The sequence below is a fragment of the Dendrobium catenatum genome, unplaced genomic scaffold, assembly GCF_001605985.2.
Source record: "Dendrobium catenatum unplaced genomic scaffold, ASM160598v2 fragScaff_scaffold_655, whole genome shotgun sequence".
Lineage (NCBI taxonomy): Eukaryota > Viridiplantae > Streptophyta > Magnoliopsida > Asparagales > Orchidaceae > Dendrobium > Dendrobium catenatum.
Window position 1 is genome coordinate 704,294 of NW_021319117.1, and position 18,541 is coordinate 722,834.

The following is an 18,541-nucleotide window of genomic DNA, read 5'->3' on the forward strand; positions in this document are numbered from 1 at the left end:
GAGTCAGCTTCAATGTACAAGCTTTAATTTTCAGAAACTGAAAAAAACTTATTTTTTTTTGGAAACACTATTTTTCCAATCAGCATAAAGAAGACATGCACTGATCAAAAGTTCAGAAAAAAAAATAGACAATTGATCTGAAGTAATCATGATTTTCATATTACCCTTGTGCAAAGATACGTCCTGCCCCAAGTGCATTGTGTCCAACTTCACTGTTGCCCATGTCATCTTCAGTTGGAAGCCCCACAGCAGTCCCATGAGCCCTCACCAAGCGCCATTTTTCAGGAGCACCCTTCAAATATGAAAGAGATTGTTATTTTAATACCTTTCATCACATAAAGGTAGATGTTGTACAAGCTTTTCTAGTATCAAGATTGGATTCAGTTTATATTGCATAAGGTTACGATACATCATGATTAGTAAAACCCCAGAAAGTAACCATCCAAATGCATTAATTCCATTAAATATATTCACACAATATAGTTAGATAAGTGGGGATAACTTTATGAGAAAGAGTACTGCTTTTCTCTTGTTTCTGCGAGCATAATGAAAATCAGAAATGCAGAAAACATCCATATGAAAGCAACTAGGGATGCCTATACTTGGATTGAATCTCATCTTAATTTCCTTTTCACTTACAAACATAACCACTAAAAATGGCAGAGAACACCTCTAATAAGCAAAGTTCACAATTATTACAAAAAAGTTTTCCTAATTGAAAAAAATATATATAGTTACGTGGACTCCGTAGCATTCACTCCTATTATGTGACTTCCAGTTCCCTGCTGCAACAACCCATAGTTCCACGCTAAAAAAACTGCTTGAACTGCGTTATTTTCACATGCAATGTTAGGAAATAGCTTTTAGGAGAAATCTCATATAAGGATATCCATTTATTGTTTGATTTGATTACCTAGTTTTTAATGTGCAATGTCTTGAATGAATATTTGATGAAGATTACTTGAACCTAGGGTTCATAGAGCACCCATGTGATGGATTGGTAAAGACTAGGATCATATTTGACATGCAAAAGCATGTGTGATCTACTACTTAAATGTGATGATTACTCATCTGAGGGATGAACATACTTACCTTATTAGGAAGATTTTCTTGGAGCATGTTACAGGCTTTATGTATTTGTAAATAGATATATTACAAATCATGCTTAATTAATTCTTAGCAATTCTTGTGCTCATATTGATATTGCATATAATGTATAGTTAGGTTTTTCATGATAATTAATGCATGATTTTGAAATGACCCATATGATGGCATAATTTTTTTTTACAAACAGATCAAATATATTGATATAAAGTAAATTTTATTGACACTATTTACAAACTCTTTGTTATGGCACCTTACTCATGACATAATATTGTATAAGTTATGCTTGTTTGCTTGTTGGATGTAATTGTCAGTAGTACCATTCTAGTAATAATATGAATTAGTTAGGCGGATGGCCTTATAAAGTGATGACACTTCTAGGATCAACAAATTCCATCAAGTTGGTGAAAAATGTTCCTTTAATTTCAGAGTACCATGAAAAACTGACTTTATAATATACGGAGTACTCAATTACTCTACTGAGCCATTTCTTTGAATATATAAAAATATGATATGGATACTTGTTGATGATTTAGCATTTGTATGTGTTTACTATTATCATTCTTTATATGATTCATTATGAAGCCTACTATATAATAATCATTATTTGCCATTCTAATAATTCTTATGTATAGGCTATTATAATTTGATGCAATGATTATAAGTATTTAGATCATATCTTGTTTATTATGCCACTCTATTAATCATATTACATGCCTTACATTATACTTCTAAGTGAGTATGTTTCATAAATTTAATTTGTTTCTTGCAAACTCACACCAAGTGAATTTTATGATTTACAAGATTTTTTTTCAATTAATTTTTGGTATATACTTAACTTGGATGATATTGGATTCAGCATTTTTATCATATTTTTGGGGGATATTGATTATTATAAACATTTTATGATTATTTGATTAATTATACATTTATCACCTCACATCATCCTGTCAAGGTACTACTGAAATCTTCGAGGCCCAATGGGCAGATTGTGACACCTGTTGAGTTTAGCTTCCTTGTCACTATCCTTTTATGGATTTCTATTGTTCTAGCTTCCTTGTGATTCCTCTATTACAGGATTTTATGGATTTGGTTCCCTCTGATTCGCCCTGTGGTATTATGCATTCTTAGGAACTTGACAATTACATTAAGCGAGCCCATATGGTTTGCTTAATTTGGATAGAGTTGTTGAATACTCCTTTTTTTTAATTGCAACTTAATGGATGTTTTATGATTAATAATATGGGGGTATAAGGCAAGTAAGAAAAGATGCTAATTGATTTCTAATTTCATTGAATATATTTGTAGTTGGATGCAATTTGTTCAAGTATTCTCATGGAGAAATTGGAGATTCAATAATTTTGAAATAAATTATCTCCAAATATTAATATGAGGCCTAATTCTTCTATTTGATTATCTCTTATTTTTTACTCTTATCTTCTAATTTCTATTAATCAATTTACTTGTGATTGAATTTTGTCAATTTTAATAAAATGTAATTTTCCACCATGGCATGATTTTTTTTTCCAATTAAGCTTATGCATTTCATGTTTATGAATCTCTTTCTAAAAGATTGCTATTCAATTATCATATACTTTAAACTCTTCAAATTCTTGGCATTCTCAATTATCATATACAAGCTGTGTATTAACTCTGTATTTATTATGTATCAGCTATGCATTAACTATGTACAAACTGTATATTTGATTGTGCACAAGCTGTGTACTAAATGTATAGTGATTGTGTACAAGCTGTGTACTGACTTTGTATTGACTATGTACAATGTATATAATCAATAATTATACAAACTGTGTATTAACTCTGTATTTACTATGTACCAATAGTGTATTGATTACGTACGACTTGTACAAGCTATGTACTAACAGTGTATTGATATTGTACAAGCTGTGTTTTTTATTGTGTATTGGTTATGTGTAAGTTGTGTATTGACTTTATATTGATGTGTGATAGCTTGTACACACAGTGTACATGCTATGTACATATTGTGTATTGACTTTGTACAAGCTGTGTACTGACTATGATTGACTGTCTATAAGTTGTGTACTAACTATATATTGACTACGTACAAGTTGTGTATTGACTCTGCTTTTACTGTGTACCAACTGTGTATTGACTGTGTACAAGCTTTATACAAACTGGGTATTGATATTATATATACTGTGTTTTTTATTGTATATTGAATGTATATAAGCTGTGTTTTTTATTGTATAATGAATGTATACAAGCTGTGTATTGACTTTGCATTGATGTGTGATAGCTTCTACACACATTGTATAAGCTGTGTTGTATTGATTGTGTACAATTTGTGTATTACCTGTGTACATGATTTGTATTTGACTGTGTACAAGCTGTACACACCTTGTATAAACTATGTAGAGATTGTGTATTGATTGTGTACTAGCTGTGTACTGATTGTGTATTAACTGAGTATAAGCTTTGTATTAATTGTGTATTAACTGTGTACAAGTTGTTTACATCTTTTACAAATTGTGTACTTATTGTGTATTGACTGTGTACAAGCTGTATACTGACTGTGTATTGATCGTATTTTTACGATGCATAAACTGTTTATAAACTCTATATTTATTATGTATAATATGTGTATTGACTGTTTATTTACAAGTTGTATATTGACTGTGTATCAGAGTATGTACCAGTGTGAGGAGGCATATAAGATGTATTGCATGCATGCAAATAATGCTAATTTTAGTATTAGCAAGAAACATCACAAGTACTGGCCAAATTCTATAAAAATAAGATGTGAGGACTTTGTCTATTTTAAAGTTGTTTTCAAGAAGGGCCATGCTTTGAATTTACAAATGAAATATCGAAGATCAGATAACAAAATTCTAGAGTCAGTCAAGATAGAAAGATCATGTAGCATTATAGTAGGTTATCTAAATTTCATATATCTTGAAAAGCTTTTTCCCAATTTATTTATTAATAAAAAATTTAAATTTGTTCAATTGTGAAACTTACCAATTAGCTAAATATATCAGATCTTACCCATTTATTTCTTACCAACCTTCTAAACCCTTTGCCTTGATCCATAATGATATTTGGGGACCCTGAATGGTTAAAAATATATGTGGAGCAAGGTGATTTGTGATATCTATTGATGATCATACTAGACTCTCTTAAGTTTATTTAATGAAGGAAAAATCTAAAGTTGAAAGGATATTCAAATTATTTCAACTGATGATTCAAAATCAGTTTGATACAAAAATTCAAATCTTAAAATTAGATAATGGGAGAGTACTTCCATTCTATCATGAGAAAATACCTATTAAGCCAAAAGGATAATCCAAGTGAATTTATATGCGTATACACCTCAACAAAATGGGGAAGCTAAGAGGAAAAATAGTCAACGCCTACAAATTGTCAAATATATTATGATATTCACAAAAGTTCCAAAATATCTATGGGGGAAAACCATTCTTAATACTGCATACCTAATAAATAGGTTACATACTCAGGTACTAAAATTTGAAACACCTAGACAAACTCTAATCAGAGCCTATCCTCCTGCTCGGTTCATATCATCAAACCTTCTAGCTAAAGTGTTTGGGAGCTCTACCTTTGTTCATATCTATCCACAAGATAGAAGAAAATTTGCCCTAAGATCAAAAAAATACATCTTTATTGGTTATTCCCCATCAAACAGAGGTTACAAATGTTTCAGTCCTATTTCTAAGAAAGTATTTGAAACCATAGATGTCAGCTTTGAAAACAACCCATACTTCACTAGTTTTGAAATTCAGGGGGAGAGTGAAGGAGAATTTTAAACTTATGAGTGGAATTCCTTATTATACAACCAAATAGAGTCCAGTCAAAATCAACAAATATAACAAGAAATCAAAACCACAAGTATTTCCCAAGGTATATCTCCTATGTCTCAAACTCCACCATCAGACCTATTCCTCCACCCATAAGTCCTAATCAATCACTTCAAAGAGCAGCAATTAAGAAACAACAATATGTATACCCAAGAAAAAGAAAAAAAATTTAGTATATGCCAGGAAGTGAGACACATCTTGCACCTGTCAACTATCTTTCAATTGATCCAACAATTATAAAAATTCATACAAAGGACAAAAATGAGTAAGTTCAAAGAGAGATAAAGTCATCAACTGATCAAAAGAATCATGCACCAAGCATCCAATCAAAAACTTTCTCTTCTATAGCAGATTATCAGACACTTCTCAAGCCTTCATTTCCAAGTTAGATAATTTATTTATTCTGACTAATATTTAAAAAGCTTTGAATCACCCAAGATGGAGACATGTATTATTTATATATTATAATGCCGTATCCGCGCCGTATCCATATCCTGTATTTTTAAGAATTGGCGTGTCTCGTATTCGTATCGTGTCGTATCCGTATCGCCATATCCGTATCGGTGCAACATAGGCAGATTATCAGACACTTCTCAAGCCTTCATTTCCAAGTTAGATAATTTATTTATTCTGACTAATATTTAGGAAGCTTTGAATCACCCAAGATGGAGACAAGCGGTTAAAGAAGAAATTATGGCTTTGGAAAAAATCAAATATGGGTGATTATGAATCTCCTATCAGAAAAGAAAGTTATGACTTGCAAATGGTGTTCACTGTAAAGCATAAGGTGGACGGTAGTGTTGAGAGGCTAAAAGCTAGACTGGTTGCAAGAGGATTCACTCAATCTTATGAAATAGACTAACAAGAAATTTTTTCTCCTATTGCAAAACTCAACACCATCAAGATTCTTCTTTCCTTAACAACAAATTTAGATTGGTCCCTACATCAATTAGATATCAAGAATGCATTCTTAAATGGAAACCTAAAAGAAGAAGTCTACATGATGATTCCAATGGGGATTCAAAAGTCTTATGGAAGGGATCATAATGTGAAACTACTATGCGCAGGAGCTCATTAAGGAATTTAAGAACAAAAATGGCAATGTAATTCCACTTAATAGCTTATTGTAATAACAAGGCAATTCACTAAAGAATCTTAGTTTTCCACTTGCTTAGGCGAAGGAGCACATGAAGATTAACCAAACCTAGTAGCAATACTAAGAGCTATTAACCAACAATCCACAATTTAATAATGAGAGCTTTCACCTTTGGAGCCTATACGCTCAAATAGTCTAGGCTTTAGCGGCAGAAGAGCCACCAAAAAAAAGCTTATGCAATAAAAAAATTGCGTTTCTTTGAAAGATGTTTATGTAAGTGTATGAAAAACAAAATTGGAGTCTTCAAGTACTTAATAAACAATTAATTTTCATAAATATAAATTGTTAAATCAAAAGCAAAAAATAAGAAAATATAAATTTAACATATGTTTTAACTCAATCAAGAGTTAGCAAAAGTAAAATTTATGGATCACACCCTATCAAGCATGCCATTATCAAATATCAATGTGTGCTGGGTGGGGTAGGTTTGATGCTAGGATTAACTTGGCTTTTATAAGGTTTTCACTACTTAGAGGTCATGAAAAATATTCACAAAATTGCCAACTAACATATTAATATCTTAAATTTGTATGCAAAGATAAATCATAAAAATACCAAAGTGAATTTAAATCAAAAGAGAAATTAGATGTCACTCACAAGAGGAGATCAATTGTAGAAGATGCCTTGACTTTTACAACAATTGCTTAACCTTTGATATGCCTTCAAAACTCCTTTGATGTTTGGCTAATGGACGCCCTTAGAGCCTTAGCTCTGAAATTAAATTTGATGGCTAGTGGAAGTGATGCAGGCGAGAGGGAGGCAATGCAGCGATGGACAAGAAACATGCGAGCTGCAGGAACTCGCAGCTCACACAAGACCCAAGAACTCCTTTTTGGGAGAGGGATCACCACCTAAAATAATTCAGGATATAGAAACCCACAAAGAGTAAAACTACTCAAATATTATTCATCTTCCAAATCTATCTATTACAAGTGTGGCTATATATTTATAGCCAAAAGAAGCAACATACTAGGCTACACCAAGAAAGCATTACACATATATAGCCATAAAAAATGTCATATGAAATTAAATGGCTCTAAAGTTTAACATGATCAACGCTCAGCTGCGGCGTCATACTATCGGGTTAGGAGGAACTTTAGGCTCATAAGGAGATGTCTGGTTGTCCACCCTAAGGAGGAGGGTTTGGTTGGCTAAACCAGTCTAGATATTTCCATCTTGTGTCAATTTTCTTTCCAATCTTCAATTTCTCAAGAGCAGATGAAATACTTGTGATTGAGAAAGCATATTCATCTGTTAGATCGTCACCAATATAAACAAGCAACACATCCTTGCAGTCTGCGAATCCAAGACTCTAACAGGAACTCCATGGCCCTCTCTTTATCTCATTTAATAATGGGGCGAATCTCTAGCACATTTCTTCCTGGAGTTAGCCGTGGCTTTGGGTACTCTTTCAACACCGATTTAACTTGATCGGCTAAAGCTCTCCATCTCTTGTAATCCACACATCTAAAGTGGACCGACACACAAAACTTGTTGTTCTCCACCTTGAGTTCAGTAACATCCCAGCCATCATGAACACATTCAAATGTAGGAATCATGGCATTAACATTTCTCGTGAATTCGTCTCCACCATTATTCTTTTATGCAATGACCTCTTGAATTGGCTTGCTCTTATCATCATTATTCACAAGCGTATCAACATCAAGAACTTCAAAGAACATATCGTCATCGTACATGTCATACACGAGTTCATCAAAGATAGGCAAAGACGACGATTCCGGCAACGGATCTTCATATTCGTCGAAGCTGGACTCGATCAAAGGTGAGGTGGAAGACTGACGAGATGGCCATTCAAAGCACTTCTTTGTAGGTGGAAAATATCTGATTATCTGAAATGCCCTCGTCGTCGTCATTGCTTAGCATGGATTTAATTAGAACGCGAGATCTTGAATCATTTGTGGTAGCATACTTTCCCCGTAGTCGGACGCCATTAAAGTCTCGACTGAGGGTGCTACAGTCTGTCCTTCATTCAAGCCTTGACAATCGTCGTTTGAGTCGAATAATTTCTTGTTGAAGATCTTCTATTTCTGCTTCTTGAAGTGATTCCTGCATCGTCCATCGAGAAGGCATCTAGCTCTATTCTTCAATAACATAAATTAATCTAGAGCAGGGGAAATGTAAGAATGGCCACCGTAGATAAACCACAGGAACCAAATGAGGATCTTAGTGCTTGCTTGCAGTTTGATGTCAGAGCCGATTCGCCACCGAAGATAATGAGGCCGACAGTTCGCCACCAAGGATTAAGACAACCCTCTGATGGCTTCCAAATGAGTTTGGCGGCCAACTCTTGAATAGAAACATCAAACATCCAAAGCCTTCAATAAGGCTTGCGAATACCTCAGGTTGGTCTCAAGAAGATCGACTCGGCCAAGTTGCTGGCGTTTACGGGACTTTGAACAAAATGCTGTTGCAAAAAGGGATCTTCAAGATTTTGGCTCCGGCAAGTTGCTCCCAGGGGCTTGTCTTAGATTATCATTTGCTTTGATATTGATGCCAATGGAATCCTTAATGTTTCAGCTGAGGACAAACTACATGATAGAAGACAACAGTAGATAAGATCACGTGCTGGTGGTTGAAAATACTTGTGGATGTGGTCTTGCAGTGTAAAAAAATTATTTCAGCCGGTCAAGAAATATTATAGAGAGAGAGAGAGAGATGTCCAGCGAGGTTTAGAGCTCACAGGTTTCTTTCAACCAGCAGCAGCTAGCAATTTCTTGAAGAAGACAACAACATCTTTTAGGATGATGTTTCTTGTCGAAGAGGGCTGGACAACGAGTAGACCACCGGGATGAATTTTGGTGCTTTCTTGTAGTTAGATGTCGGAGCCGATTCGCCACCAAAGACGGGATGAACGTACACCTAAATGAACCCTTCGGACCTTGGACGGCCTCCGACTTGGTTTCTTCCGCCAGGTTCTTCTCTTCATCACCTGAGGACTTGTTAGGATACAGAGCAAGAAGAACTGGTTGGCTTTGATACCAAATGACGCCGGCGAGAGAGAGGCGACGCGACGATGGACAAGAAACATGCAAGCTGTAGGAACTCGCAGCTCACACAAGACCCAAGAACTCCTTCTTAGGAGAGGGATCACCACCTGAAATACTTCAGGATACAGAAACCCATAAAGAGTAAAATACTCAAATATTATTCATATTCCAAATCTATCTATTACAAGTGTTGGCTATGTATTTATAGCCAAAAGAAGAAACATACTAGGCTACACCAATAATAGAAAGCATTACACATATATAGCCATAAAAAATGTCATATAAAATTGAATGGCTCTGAAGTTTAACATAATCAACGCTCAGCTCCGGCGTCAGGAAGGAGGACCTTCAGGAGCAGGCCGACACTATTTCTTGGTGATGGCTTATGGTGATGCGAGGGGAGGTGGGGGGATAATATGTGGGACTATGGGATTAATGAAGCTCAACCAAGAGTTATCTAAGGTTAAGTTGAGAGGGTGGAAGGCGTATTAGGGTTAGGATTAATGTGGATGGATGCATGGAATGAGTTTGAAGTAGTAGAATTGAAGTTAGACTATGTTGTGGAAAGAAACCCAAGAGGTGATGTATTTAGGGAGTTGTGTGCATTGGTGAGGGAGGAGGCCGAGAGCTTTGGAAAATGTTGTGGATGGCCCTAGGATATAAACTGTTTGTAGCGGTTAGAGCTGTGAAGGGATATGGAAAACTTAGAACTAGATGGAGAGGGAAAACAAAAAACCTTGAACTCAACAAAGTCCAAGGGTCGTATCAACCACCAAGTTTCTCCAAAAGATTTTCTCACAAGCTAAATTCCTTTTCAACCATACAGTAATGAGTATATGATATCCTTTTTATAGAAAAACAAAGCAAAATACTTAAATAGCCATGTGAAAATTTTTGTCAACCTATAAAAGGAATGAGTGGCTTCAATTGCAATAAAATCTTCATTACTTTGTTTGTAGTTACCAACGGGATTAGGAGTAAAATTTGAACTCTTTCATTACATGTTGATTGTTTGGAGGGATGATGGGCCTACCATGCTTATATGGAAAATGTAATGACCCTTGATTGAATCATGTGTTGAATCCAAGGAGGAGGGGTCAACCAAGGAGGAGTGGTCAACCAAGCTTGTTCTTTTTTCCATACTTTGATGATGGCCATGATGATTATTTGAAATCTTAATGCAGTGCTCTTGTTCATGCCTTGATCATTTATTTGTTGCATCATTCCCTCCACTTTGTTCTTATTTTAACCTTTCGGAATACCATCACGACCACCTCTAGACCACCTCTAGACCACCTCTAGACTTATTATTGCTGATACGTTTCGGCTGGTTGAGATTATTGCCCCTAGATTCATCATAATCATTGCCTTTAAGCTTGCAAAGATTACCACATTTGAGCTTGTTATAGTTATTAACTTTCAGTCTGCCACAAATTTCACAACTAAGATTGTGGTTGGTCATGATCTTAAGCTTATCCACCTTGAACAGCTCTCCTCACTCCATCGGTATGCTTTCAAACAAAAAAAAAATACCTCTATAATTTTGTTCATCTTTCTTCCACATTTATTTTTTGCTTCACACCTTAAATAGTTCTCTCCAGATGTTCACCTCCCATGATTTAATTTACTGTATATGCCCCCTTAAAAGTTCTAAAGCAGAGAAGATGTAAATTTGATGTGAAACCAACATGCGCACGAGCTCATTAAGAAATTTTAAGAAGAAATTGGCAATGTGATTCCACTTAATAGCTTATTGTAATAACAAAGCAATTCAATAAAGAATCTTAGTTTTCCACTTGCTTAGGCGAAGGAGCACATGATGATTAACCAAACCTAGTAGATAAGCAAAAATAGTAGCAATACTAAGAGCTATTAACCAACAATCCACAATTGAATAATGAGAGCTTTCACCTTTGGAGCCTATACGCTCAAATAGTCTAGGCTTTAGCGATAAAAGAGTCTCCACATTAAAATCGAGGTCACTCCGAGGAAGAAGGAACCTAAGATCGTCGTTCTTGGAAAGATGGCCGGAGTGGTGGAGGAAGATGGTCGTCTAATGATGATCCAACATCCCTTTGATCTTTGCTCGTCGATCACGTCAACTAAGGCGTATTGGATACGGTCGATGTAGTCTTCAACGGTGTCGTCGAAATCAAAGCCCACGTCAAAGAACGAAGATTGGTGGATGTAGACTTGATCTCGACGTCATGCACAAATCCAAAGTTCCATTCGGGTTCCGCCATGCATCCTTGTCGGGAGATGAAGGAGCACCGTTGGAAACAGGGGAAGAGGAAGAGGAGAGAGAGGAGGGGTCGGCAGGATTTCCAAAGGAAGAGGGTGAGGCCGGCGGGTGCAAGGAGGAGGGAGCTTGGGTTGGGAGAAATGAGGTTTAGCGGGGTGTAGAGGAGACTAATCAAAATCTGAAATTTAATTTCAGATTTAATTAGATTGTGAGGGAATTGATTTGAATTTTGAATTTCAAATCAAAGGGAATTAAGGCATTGATTAGGGAATTAATGGGGGGGGGACCCAAGGGAGGGGGCCGGCGGTTTCTAGAGAGAGGGGAAGGGATTTATTTCAAAACCTGAAATTAATTTCAGGTTTTGTATGAAATTGGGGGAATTTAATTTGAAATTTGAATTCAAATTAGGTGGCCATGAATGCTTTAATTGAAGAATTAATGTAGCATTCAAAAGGGAGAGGAAACCCCCATGAGGCTGGCGGATTCAAGAGAGGGAGAGGAGGTGTGGGAGCAATTTATGAGCTTTCCAATTTAGCACATACACATTAGGAAGTTAGATTATGAGATCCATTTCAATTTGAATTTCAAATTGATTTTGGATTTGAAACTTCCCTAATTTGGCCTCAGACAAATTTGGAAATTTTTGAAAATCATTCAACTTGAATATCAAAATTTGGGCAAGTGGGGGTAATTGGGAAGTGGCCGGCGGGTGGAGGTTGGCGAGGAGGTGGTGGAGGAGGGGTGGCCGGCGGCTAAGGGAGAGGCCGGCGGTTGATTCCCTTAGGTGGTCGGCGGGATGAAATTGGGGTTCGAATTGGGAATAAACTGGAGGGGAATTTGGTGTTGTATGAGGATGAAAGAAGCACCGATAGAATGGAAACGAACTTAACCACGAGCCGCGGACTCTTCCAACGACTGGTGGGCCTTGCGATTTGCTCCCCTTGAGCTCTCTCCCTTCTCTAGCTCTCATACAAGAAGAAGTGGAAACAAAACATAATTTTCATTCAAAATATTCATCATCCTCATTACATAAGAAATGACCATATATATAGGCCTCAAAATGATAAAGGAAATAAAAGACTAAAATGCCCCTTGGGCTACAATAGCGACCAAATACCCATAAGGACAAAAATGGAAAAAACTAAAAAATAAAATAAACTACTACATAAAATGACTTAAAATAAAACTCCTGATCATGGCCGTCGATCTCCTGTGCCTCCGATGGTACACGTGTCGAAATTACTGATGATGTCCTCATCAGATCAAGTGTGTAAACTATTAAAATCCTTGTATAAATGAAAGCAGTCTCCAAGAGCACGGTTTGAAAGATTCTCAAAATATATAAAAGATCATGATTTTAGACAATGTCAGACAGAGCATACCTTGTTTATGAAGCAGTCAGAAAAAGACAAGTTAGCAGTACTTATTGTATATGTGGATGGCATCATCCTTACTGGAAATGATATAGAGGAAATAATGAAAATTAAGTAGGCTTTGTCCTAAGAGTTTAAAGTTAAAGATCTAGGATCACTTAGATACTTCCTTGGAATGGAGGTAACTCGATCAAGAAAAGGTATATTTGTTTCCCAACGCAAGTATACCTTAGACCTACTGAAGGAGATCGACATGCTGGGATGCAGTCCAACTAATGCACCTATGGATCCTAAGAAGAAAATTGTGATAGAAAAGGAGGGAGTTCCAGTAGATAAAGAAAGATCCACATCTGGTAGGAAAGCTTATATAGCTCTCTCCCACACCCGTTCAAATATTGGGTTTGCTATTAGCATGATAAGCTAATATATGAGTAATCCTATGAAAGATCACATGGAGGCAATATATCAAATCTTAAGATATCTCAAAAAGACTCTTGGAAATGGGCTATTATTCAAGAAAAGTGAAAATAGAAAATTGATCATTTATTCTGATGTAGATTGGGCAAGAAGCCAGGTTGACAGTCGATCGACCACAGTATATTGTTCATTTGTATGGGGAAATTAATGACATAGAATAAGAAACAATCTTTTGTTTCCAGAAGCAATACAAAATCTGAACTAAGAGCATCAGCAATCACTATTTGAGAAGGTATTTGGTTCAGACAAGTATTGATTGAATTAAGAATAAAAATTAAAGGCACGATAAAATTAAAATGTGAAAATCAAGCTGCAATCAATATGGCCAAGGATCCAATACATCACGACAAAATAGAACATGTTACTATTGATAGACACTTTATATCTAAGAAAATAGATAACTCAAAAATTGAAGTAGTATATAGCCCAACTCATTAACAACTAGCCGATGTTCTAACAAAAGCACTGGGCTCTCTACTTGATAAGTTTGTATGCAAATTAGGATTATACAACCTGTGCAATCCAATTTGAGGGGGAGTATTGAATCACACAACCAGGGGGAGGCCACGTTAGCAATCCGTGGCAACAACAATCCGAGGGCTATAGTTGGAGGTTCGTGGGATATGATTATTATAATTAATTAGATTAAATATCTTTCCTTAGAATATATATATAAGGATTCCAAGGAATAAAATTGAATTTGAATTTCACTCTAAACAATTTCTTCAGATTTCTCTTTTTATAGTGCATGATGTTTTAGTTTGTCCTCTATTTAATCTGTTGTTGGACATTATATGCTTCTAATTCTTCAAGCTAATATGGTGATTATCTTGCACGTTGCAATTTTTGTTTTCTAATGCAAACAATTACAAAACTAAAGCATATCTTTGTGCGTGTGCTTCAAATAAATAAATCAGCTTTGCAACTTGCAAGCACATTAACAATATGTGACGGATTTCTAAGCATATGTGATGTGACTCATCCTAGTCCAAGAGGCCATTATGCCTGCTCCTTAACGGATACCGCAATTCCCACTTAGTTTTTACCTTTCTGTTTTCTTTGCAGCTTTTTGTCAGGAGCACTTTCCTAGTCAGCATTTTCTTCCTAGTATAGATAGAGAAGCAAAGGCATTAGGAGCTTTTTAGTTTTTGCTGAATACAAAATTCCGGAAAGAATATCTCCTCCCCGTTTTTCTCCTACCTCCTTCTGAGTTCTATTCTCACCTGATTTCTCTTCTCTTCTTTCCTTTCTATTCTCTGTTTTGGATTTCTTTTCTGTTTTCTGCAAGTTTTCACACCTATTGGTATCAGAGCTCGGCACCGAGCGACAATGGCGGAAAGAAGTAAGCGACCTGCTCCGGAGGAGGACCGGAGCCTAGATGCTTTGTGGAATGGTCAGACGAACATCGCGCGGCAACTGGAATCCCTCACAAATGAGTTCGTGCGGTTCTCTACAGAAATGCGTACAGAGCTTCGTTCTATGAGGACCAATAGAGCGTTACCTGCGGGAGTTCGACTAGCAACACCGGCACCTGCTCTGACTCAGCAACAGCTACGGCATCGACGTCGAGTAGCGGCCATCCCCATGGCATTTGATTCCAAGCTGGACACAGAGATACGACTTCAGGACGCATCCGATTCAAACGATGAAGAGCGGCAGACTTATTATGAACCACCACGACGACATCAAATGCATCATCGGCAACAAGGTGAATTCCGTATAAAACTTGACATTCCGTTTTTTGAAGGCCGTCTTAACATAGAGGACTACTTAGACTGGGAAAGAGCGGTTGAAGCGTTCTTCGATTACATGAAAATCGCTCCCGAAAAACAAGTCAAGTATGTAGCATGCCGCCTAAAAGGGGGGCTGATGCTTGGTGGATGCAGTTGTTGCAATCCCTGAGAAGAGAAGGAAAGGGCGGCATCACCAGCTGGTATCGAATGAAGTGTTTGCTCCGCGGACACTTCCTACCAGTTGATTTTGAACAGATGTTGTATTTACAATATCAACACTGTGCACAAGAGGGAAGGACGGTGAATGAGTATACTGAAGAATTTTACAGATTGAGCGCTCGAAACAATCTGAATGAGTCGGAAAATCAGCTCGTTGCGTGGTATATAGGCGGTCTGAGAGAAGCAATTCAAGATAAGTTAGAGCTCAACTCTGTTTGGACGCTGTCTCAAGCGATCAATTACGCCCTCAAAGTCGAGCTACAGCTCAGTCGCCATCCAAAAGGCCGGTTCACTAGTCGTCACAACTCCGAACAGGTGGGGGAATTGGCCAGACCCAACATGGGAAGTCGTAATAAACCTGTGGCATCACAATTAGGAGGAGCAGGAATTCTCAGCCCTGAACCGAAATCTGCAACACCTCCGCAGCCAAAACTTCCAGCAAAGGATGCAAATCCTTATGCCAAGCCCGCCACATTCAAATGCTATCGATGCTTCCAACCATGACATAAGTCGAATGACTGTCCAAATCGACAGCAACTACACTTGGTAGAGGGCGAACAAGATGATGAGTAACATGTCGGCGAGGCAGTGAATGAACAAGACTTTGAAGATCTTCAGGCAGATGACGGAGAACACTTGATATGTATTCTGGAGAAGCTACTGTTGGCTCCACGGCAAACCAACAACACTCAGCGTCACGCCATTTTCAGGACACGCTGCACTATTAACGGGAAGGTATGTGATATGCTCATTGACAGCGGCTGCACGGAGAACATCATCGCTCATTCTGTGGTGCAAAAGCTTCAGCTAAAAACGACCAAGAATCCACAACCTTATAAATTAGTTGGGTTAAAGAAGGTGTGGAGATTCTCGTATCAGAAATGTGTCGAGTAACATTCACTATTGGGAAGAATTACATGTGTGAAGTGCTATGCGACGTTCTCGAGATGGATGTATGCCACATTATTCTAGGGCGGCCGTGGCAATTCGACACCGGAGCAATGTATGATGGACGCCTAAATACCTATGCCTTCGAATGGAAGAATCGTAAGATACGACTATTACCACATGCCCCCACTGATAGTACTCAAAAGTTGTTGGGTCAAGCAGCAATGTACATGGTATCCGGACCAAGCATCACTGAATCATGGAAGGAAGGAACCAATATGCTGGCATTAATTGTATCCGCGTCCAGTTCAGTTGACAAGCTCCGAACACTTCCTGTTGATGCACAGAAGTTGTTGCATCAATATGAAGACATCTGACCCGAGGAATTGCCAAACCAGTTGCCCCCTCTTCGCAATTTGCAGCATCAAATTGAACTACAACCGGGATCCACACTTCCTAACATGCCGCATTACAGGATGAGCCCGCGAGAGCACGGAATACTACAAGGCATTGTAGATGAGCTATTGCAGAAAAATCTGATTTAACCAAGCTTGAGTCCGTGCGCTGTCCCTGCGTTACTGGTGCCGAAGAAGGACGGAAGTTGGCGCATGTGCGTCGATAGTCGGGCAATCAATAAAATCACCGTGAAATATAGATTTCCGATGCCACGCCTAGAGGACATGCTGGACAAGCTCACCGGGGCAGCTGTTTTCTCGAAACTTGATCTGCGAAGCGGCTACCATCAGATACGACTCCGTACCGAAGATGAATGGAAGACGGCGTTTAAGACGCGCCATGGACTATACGAATGGCGTGTAATGTCGTTCGGGTTATGCAACGCTCCTGCTACATTCATGAGGCTCATGAATGAAATCCTGAAACCAGTGCTCGGGAAATGTTGTGTCGTTTACTTCGATGACATCCTCGTCTACAGCTCTACACCTGAAACTCACTTGATCCACTTGATGGCTATTTTTGATATATTACGAGCTAACAAACTGTATTTGAATTTTTCCAGGTGTGAAATTGCAATAGAATCAGTCCATTTCCTTGGGTTCATCGTCTCCGGCAACGGAATTCATATGGACCCACAGAAGATCACATCTATCACGGACTGACCAACCCCCAAAACGATCTCAGACGTGCGCAGTTTCATCGGTTTAGCGAATTTCTATCGCCGATTCGTGCGTGGATTCAGTATTCTGATCGCACCGCTCACGGATTGCCTTAAGAGCAAGGCATTGCAATGGAAGCAGGAACAACAAACAAGCTTCGACAACATCAAAGTTGCATTAACTACCGCTCCAGTATTAGCCGTTCCTGACTTCAACAAACCCTTTAGTGTCGATACTGATGCTTCGGCCATCGGCGTCGGTGCAGTACTATCACAAGAAGACCGACCACTCAAATTTTTCAGCGAAAAGCTCAGTCCAGCAAGGCAGAATTGTTCCGCATACGAGCAAGAGTTATATGCTGTCGTCCGAGCTCTGAAGCAGTGGGAACACTACCTAATCCATCAGGACTTTGTGTTGAGCAGCGACAATCACGCATTGCAATTTATTAACAGTCAGAAGACAATTAACAGGATGCACGCAAGATGGGTGACCTTCTTGCAATGATTTAGTTTCGTCTTTAAACATAAATCTGGTACACAGAACAGGGTCGCCGACGCCCTCAGCAAACGATCCACATTGATCACTAAGCTCCAAACTGATCTACAAGGCCTTCAATATCTCACGGAACTGTATGCGTCGGACACTGATTTTTCGGAAGCCTGGGCAGCGCTTTCGCAGAGCACCAAGTCCGCATTCCATGATTTTTCGCTGCGGCACAATTATCTGTTCAAAGGAAATCTGCTCTGCATACCACAATCCTCGTGGAGGGAACACCTAATTAAAGAAGTTCACAGCGGCGGACTAGCTGCTCACGCCGGAAGAGCTAAGGTCTTGGAGCAGATGCAGAGCCGATTTTATTGGCCACACTTACGCCACGATGTAATTAAATTCGTGGAACGATGCCCAGTTTGCCAATTATACAAAGGCAATGCCCAGACACCGGCTTGTATATGCCGTTACCTATACCAAATTCAATTTGGGAAGACTTAAGCATGGATTTCATACTGGGATTGCCAAGAACAAGAAGGGGAGCTGATTCGATAATGGTGGTTGTCGATAGATTCTCCAAAATGGCGCACTTCCTCGCTTGTAAGAAGACTTACGATGCATTGAATGTCGCCATCCTTTTCTTCAAAGAAATTGTCCGCCTCCATGGATTGCCTCGGAGCATCACATCCGACAGGGATGTACAGTTCGTGAGCCATTTCTGGCGAGAACTTTGGAAACGATTGCAGACTGAGATCAAATTGAGCTCGGCATATCATCCTCAAACAGACGGACAAACGAAGGTCATCAATCGGTCTTTGGGCAGCATGTTGAGGTGCATCGCTCACAAACATCTAAGCAGTGGGACGACTACTTGGGACAG

General features: G+C 38.3%; 1 protein-coding gene across 1 annotated transcript in view; it reads right to left on the minus strand.

Moving 5' to 3' along the window:
* The window catches only part of LOC110104563 (2,3-bisphosphoglycerate-independent phosphoglycerate mutase), a 43,579-nt gene that overhangs the window by 21,919 nt on the left and 3,119 nt on the right, over positions 1–18,541 (minus strand). The window contains exon 3 of the mRNA XM_020833725.2: positions 165–292. Within this exon, the coding sequence (XP_020689384.1) occupies positions 165–292 (128 nt within the window). The remainder of the gene's footprint in view (positions 1–164; positions 293–18,541) is intronic.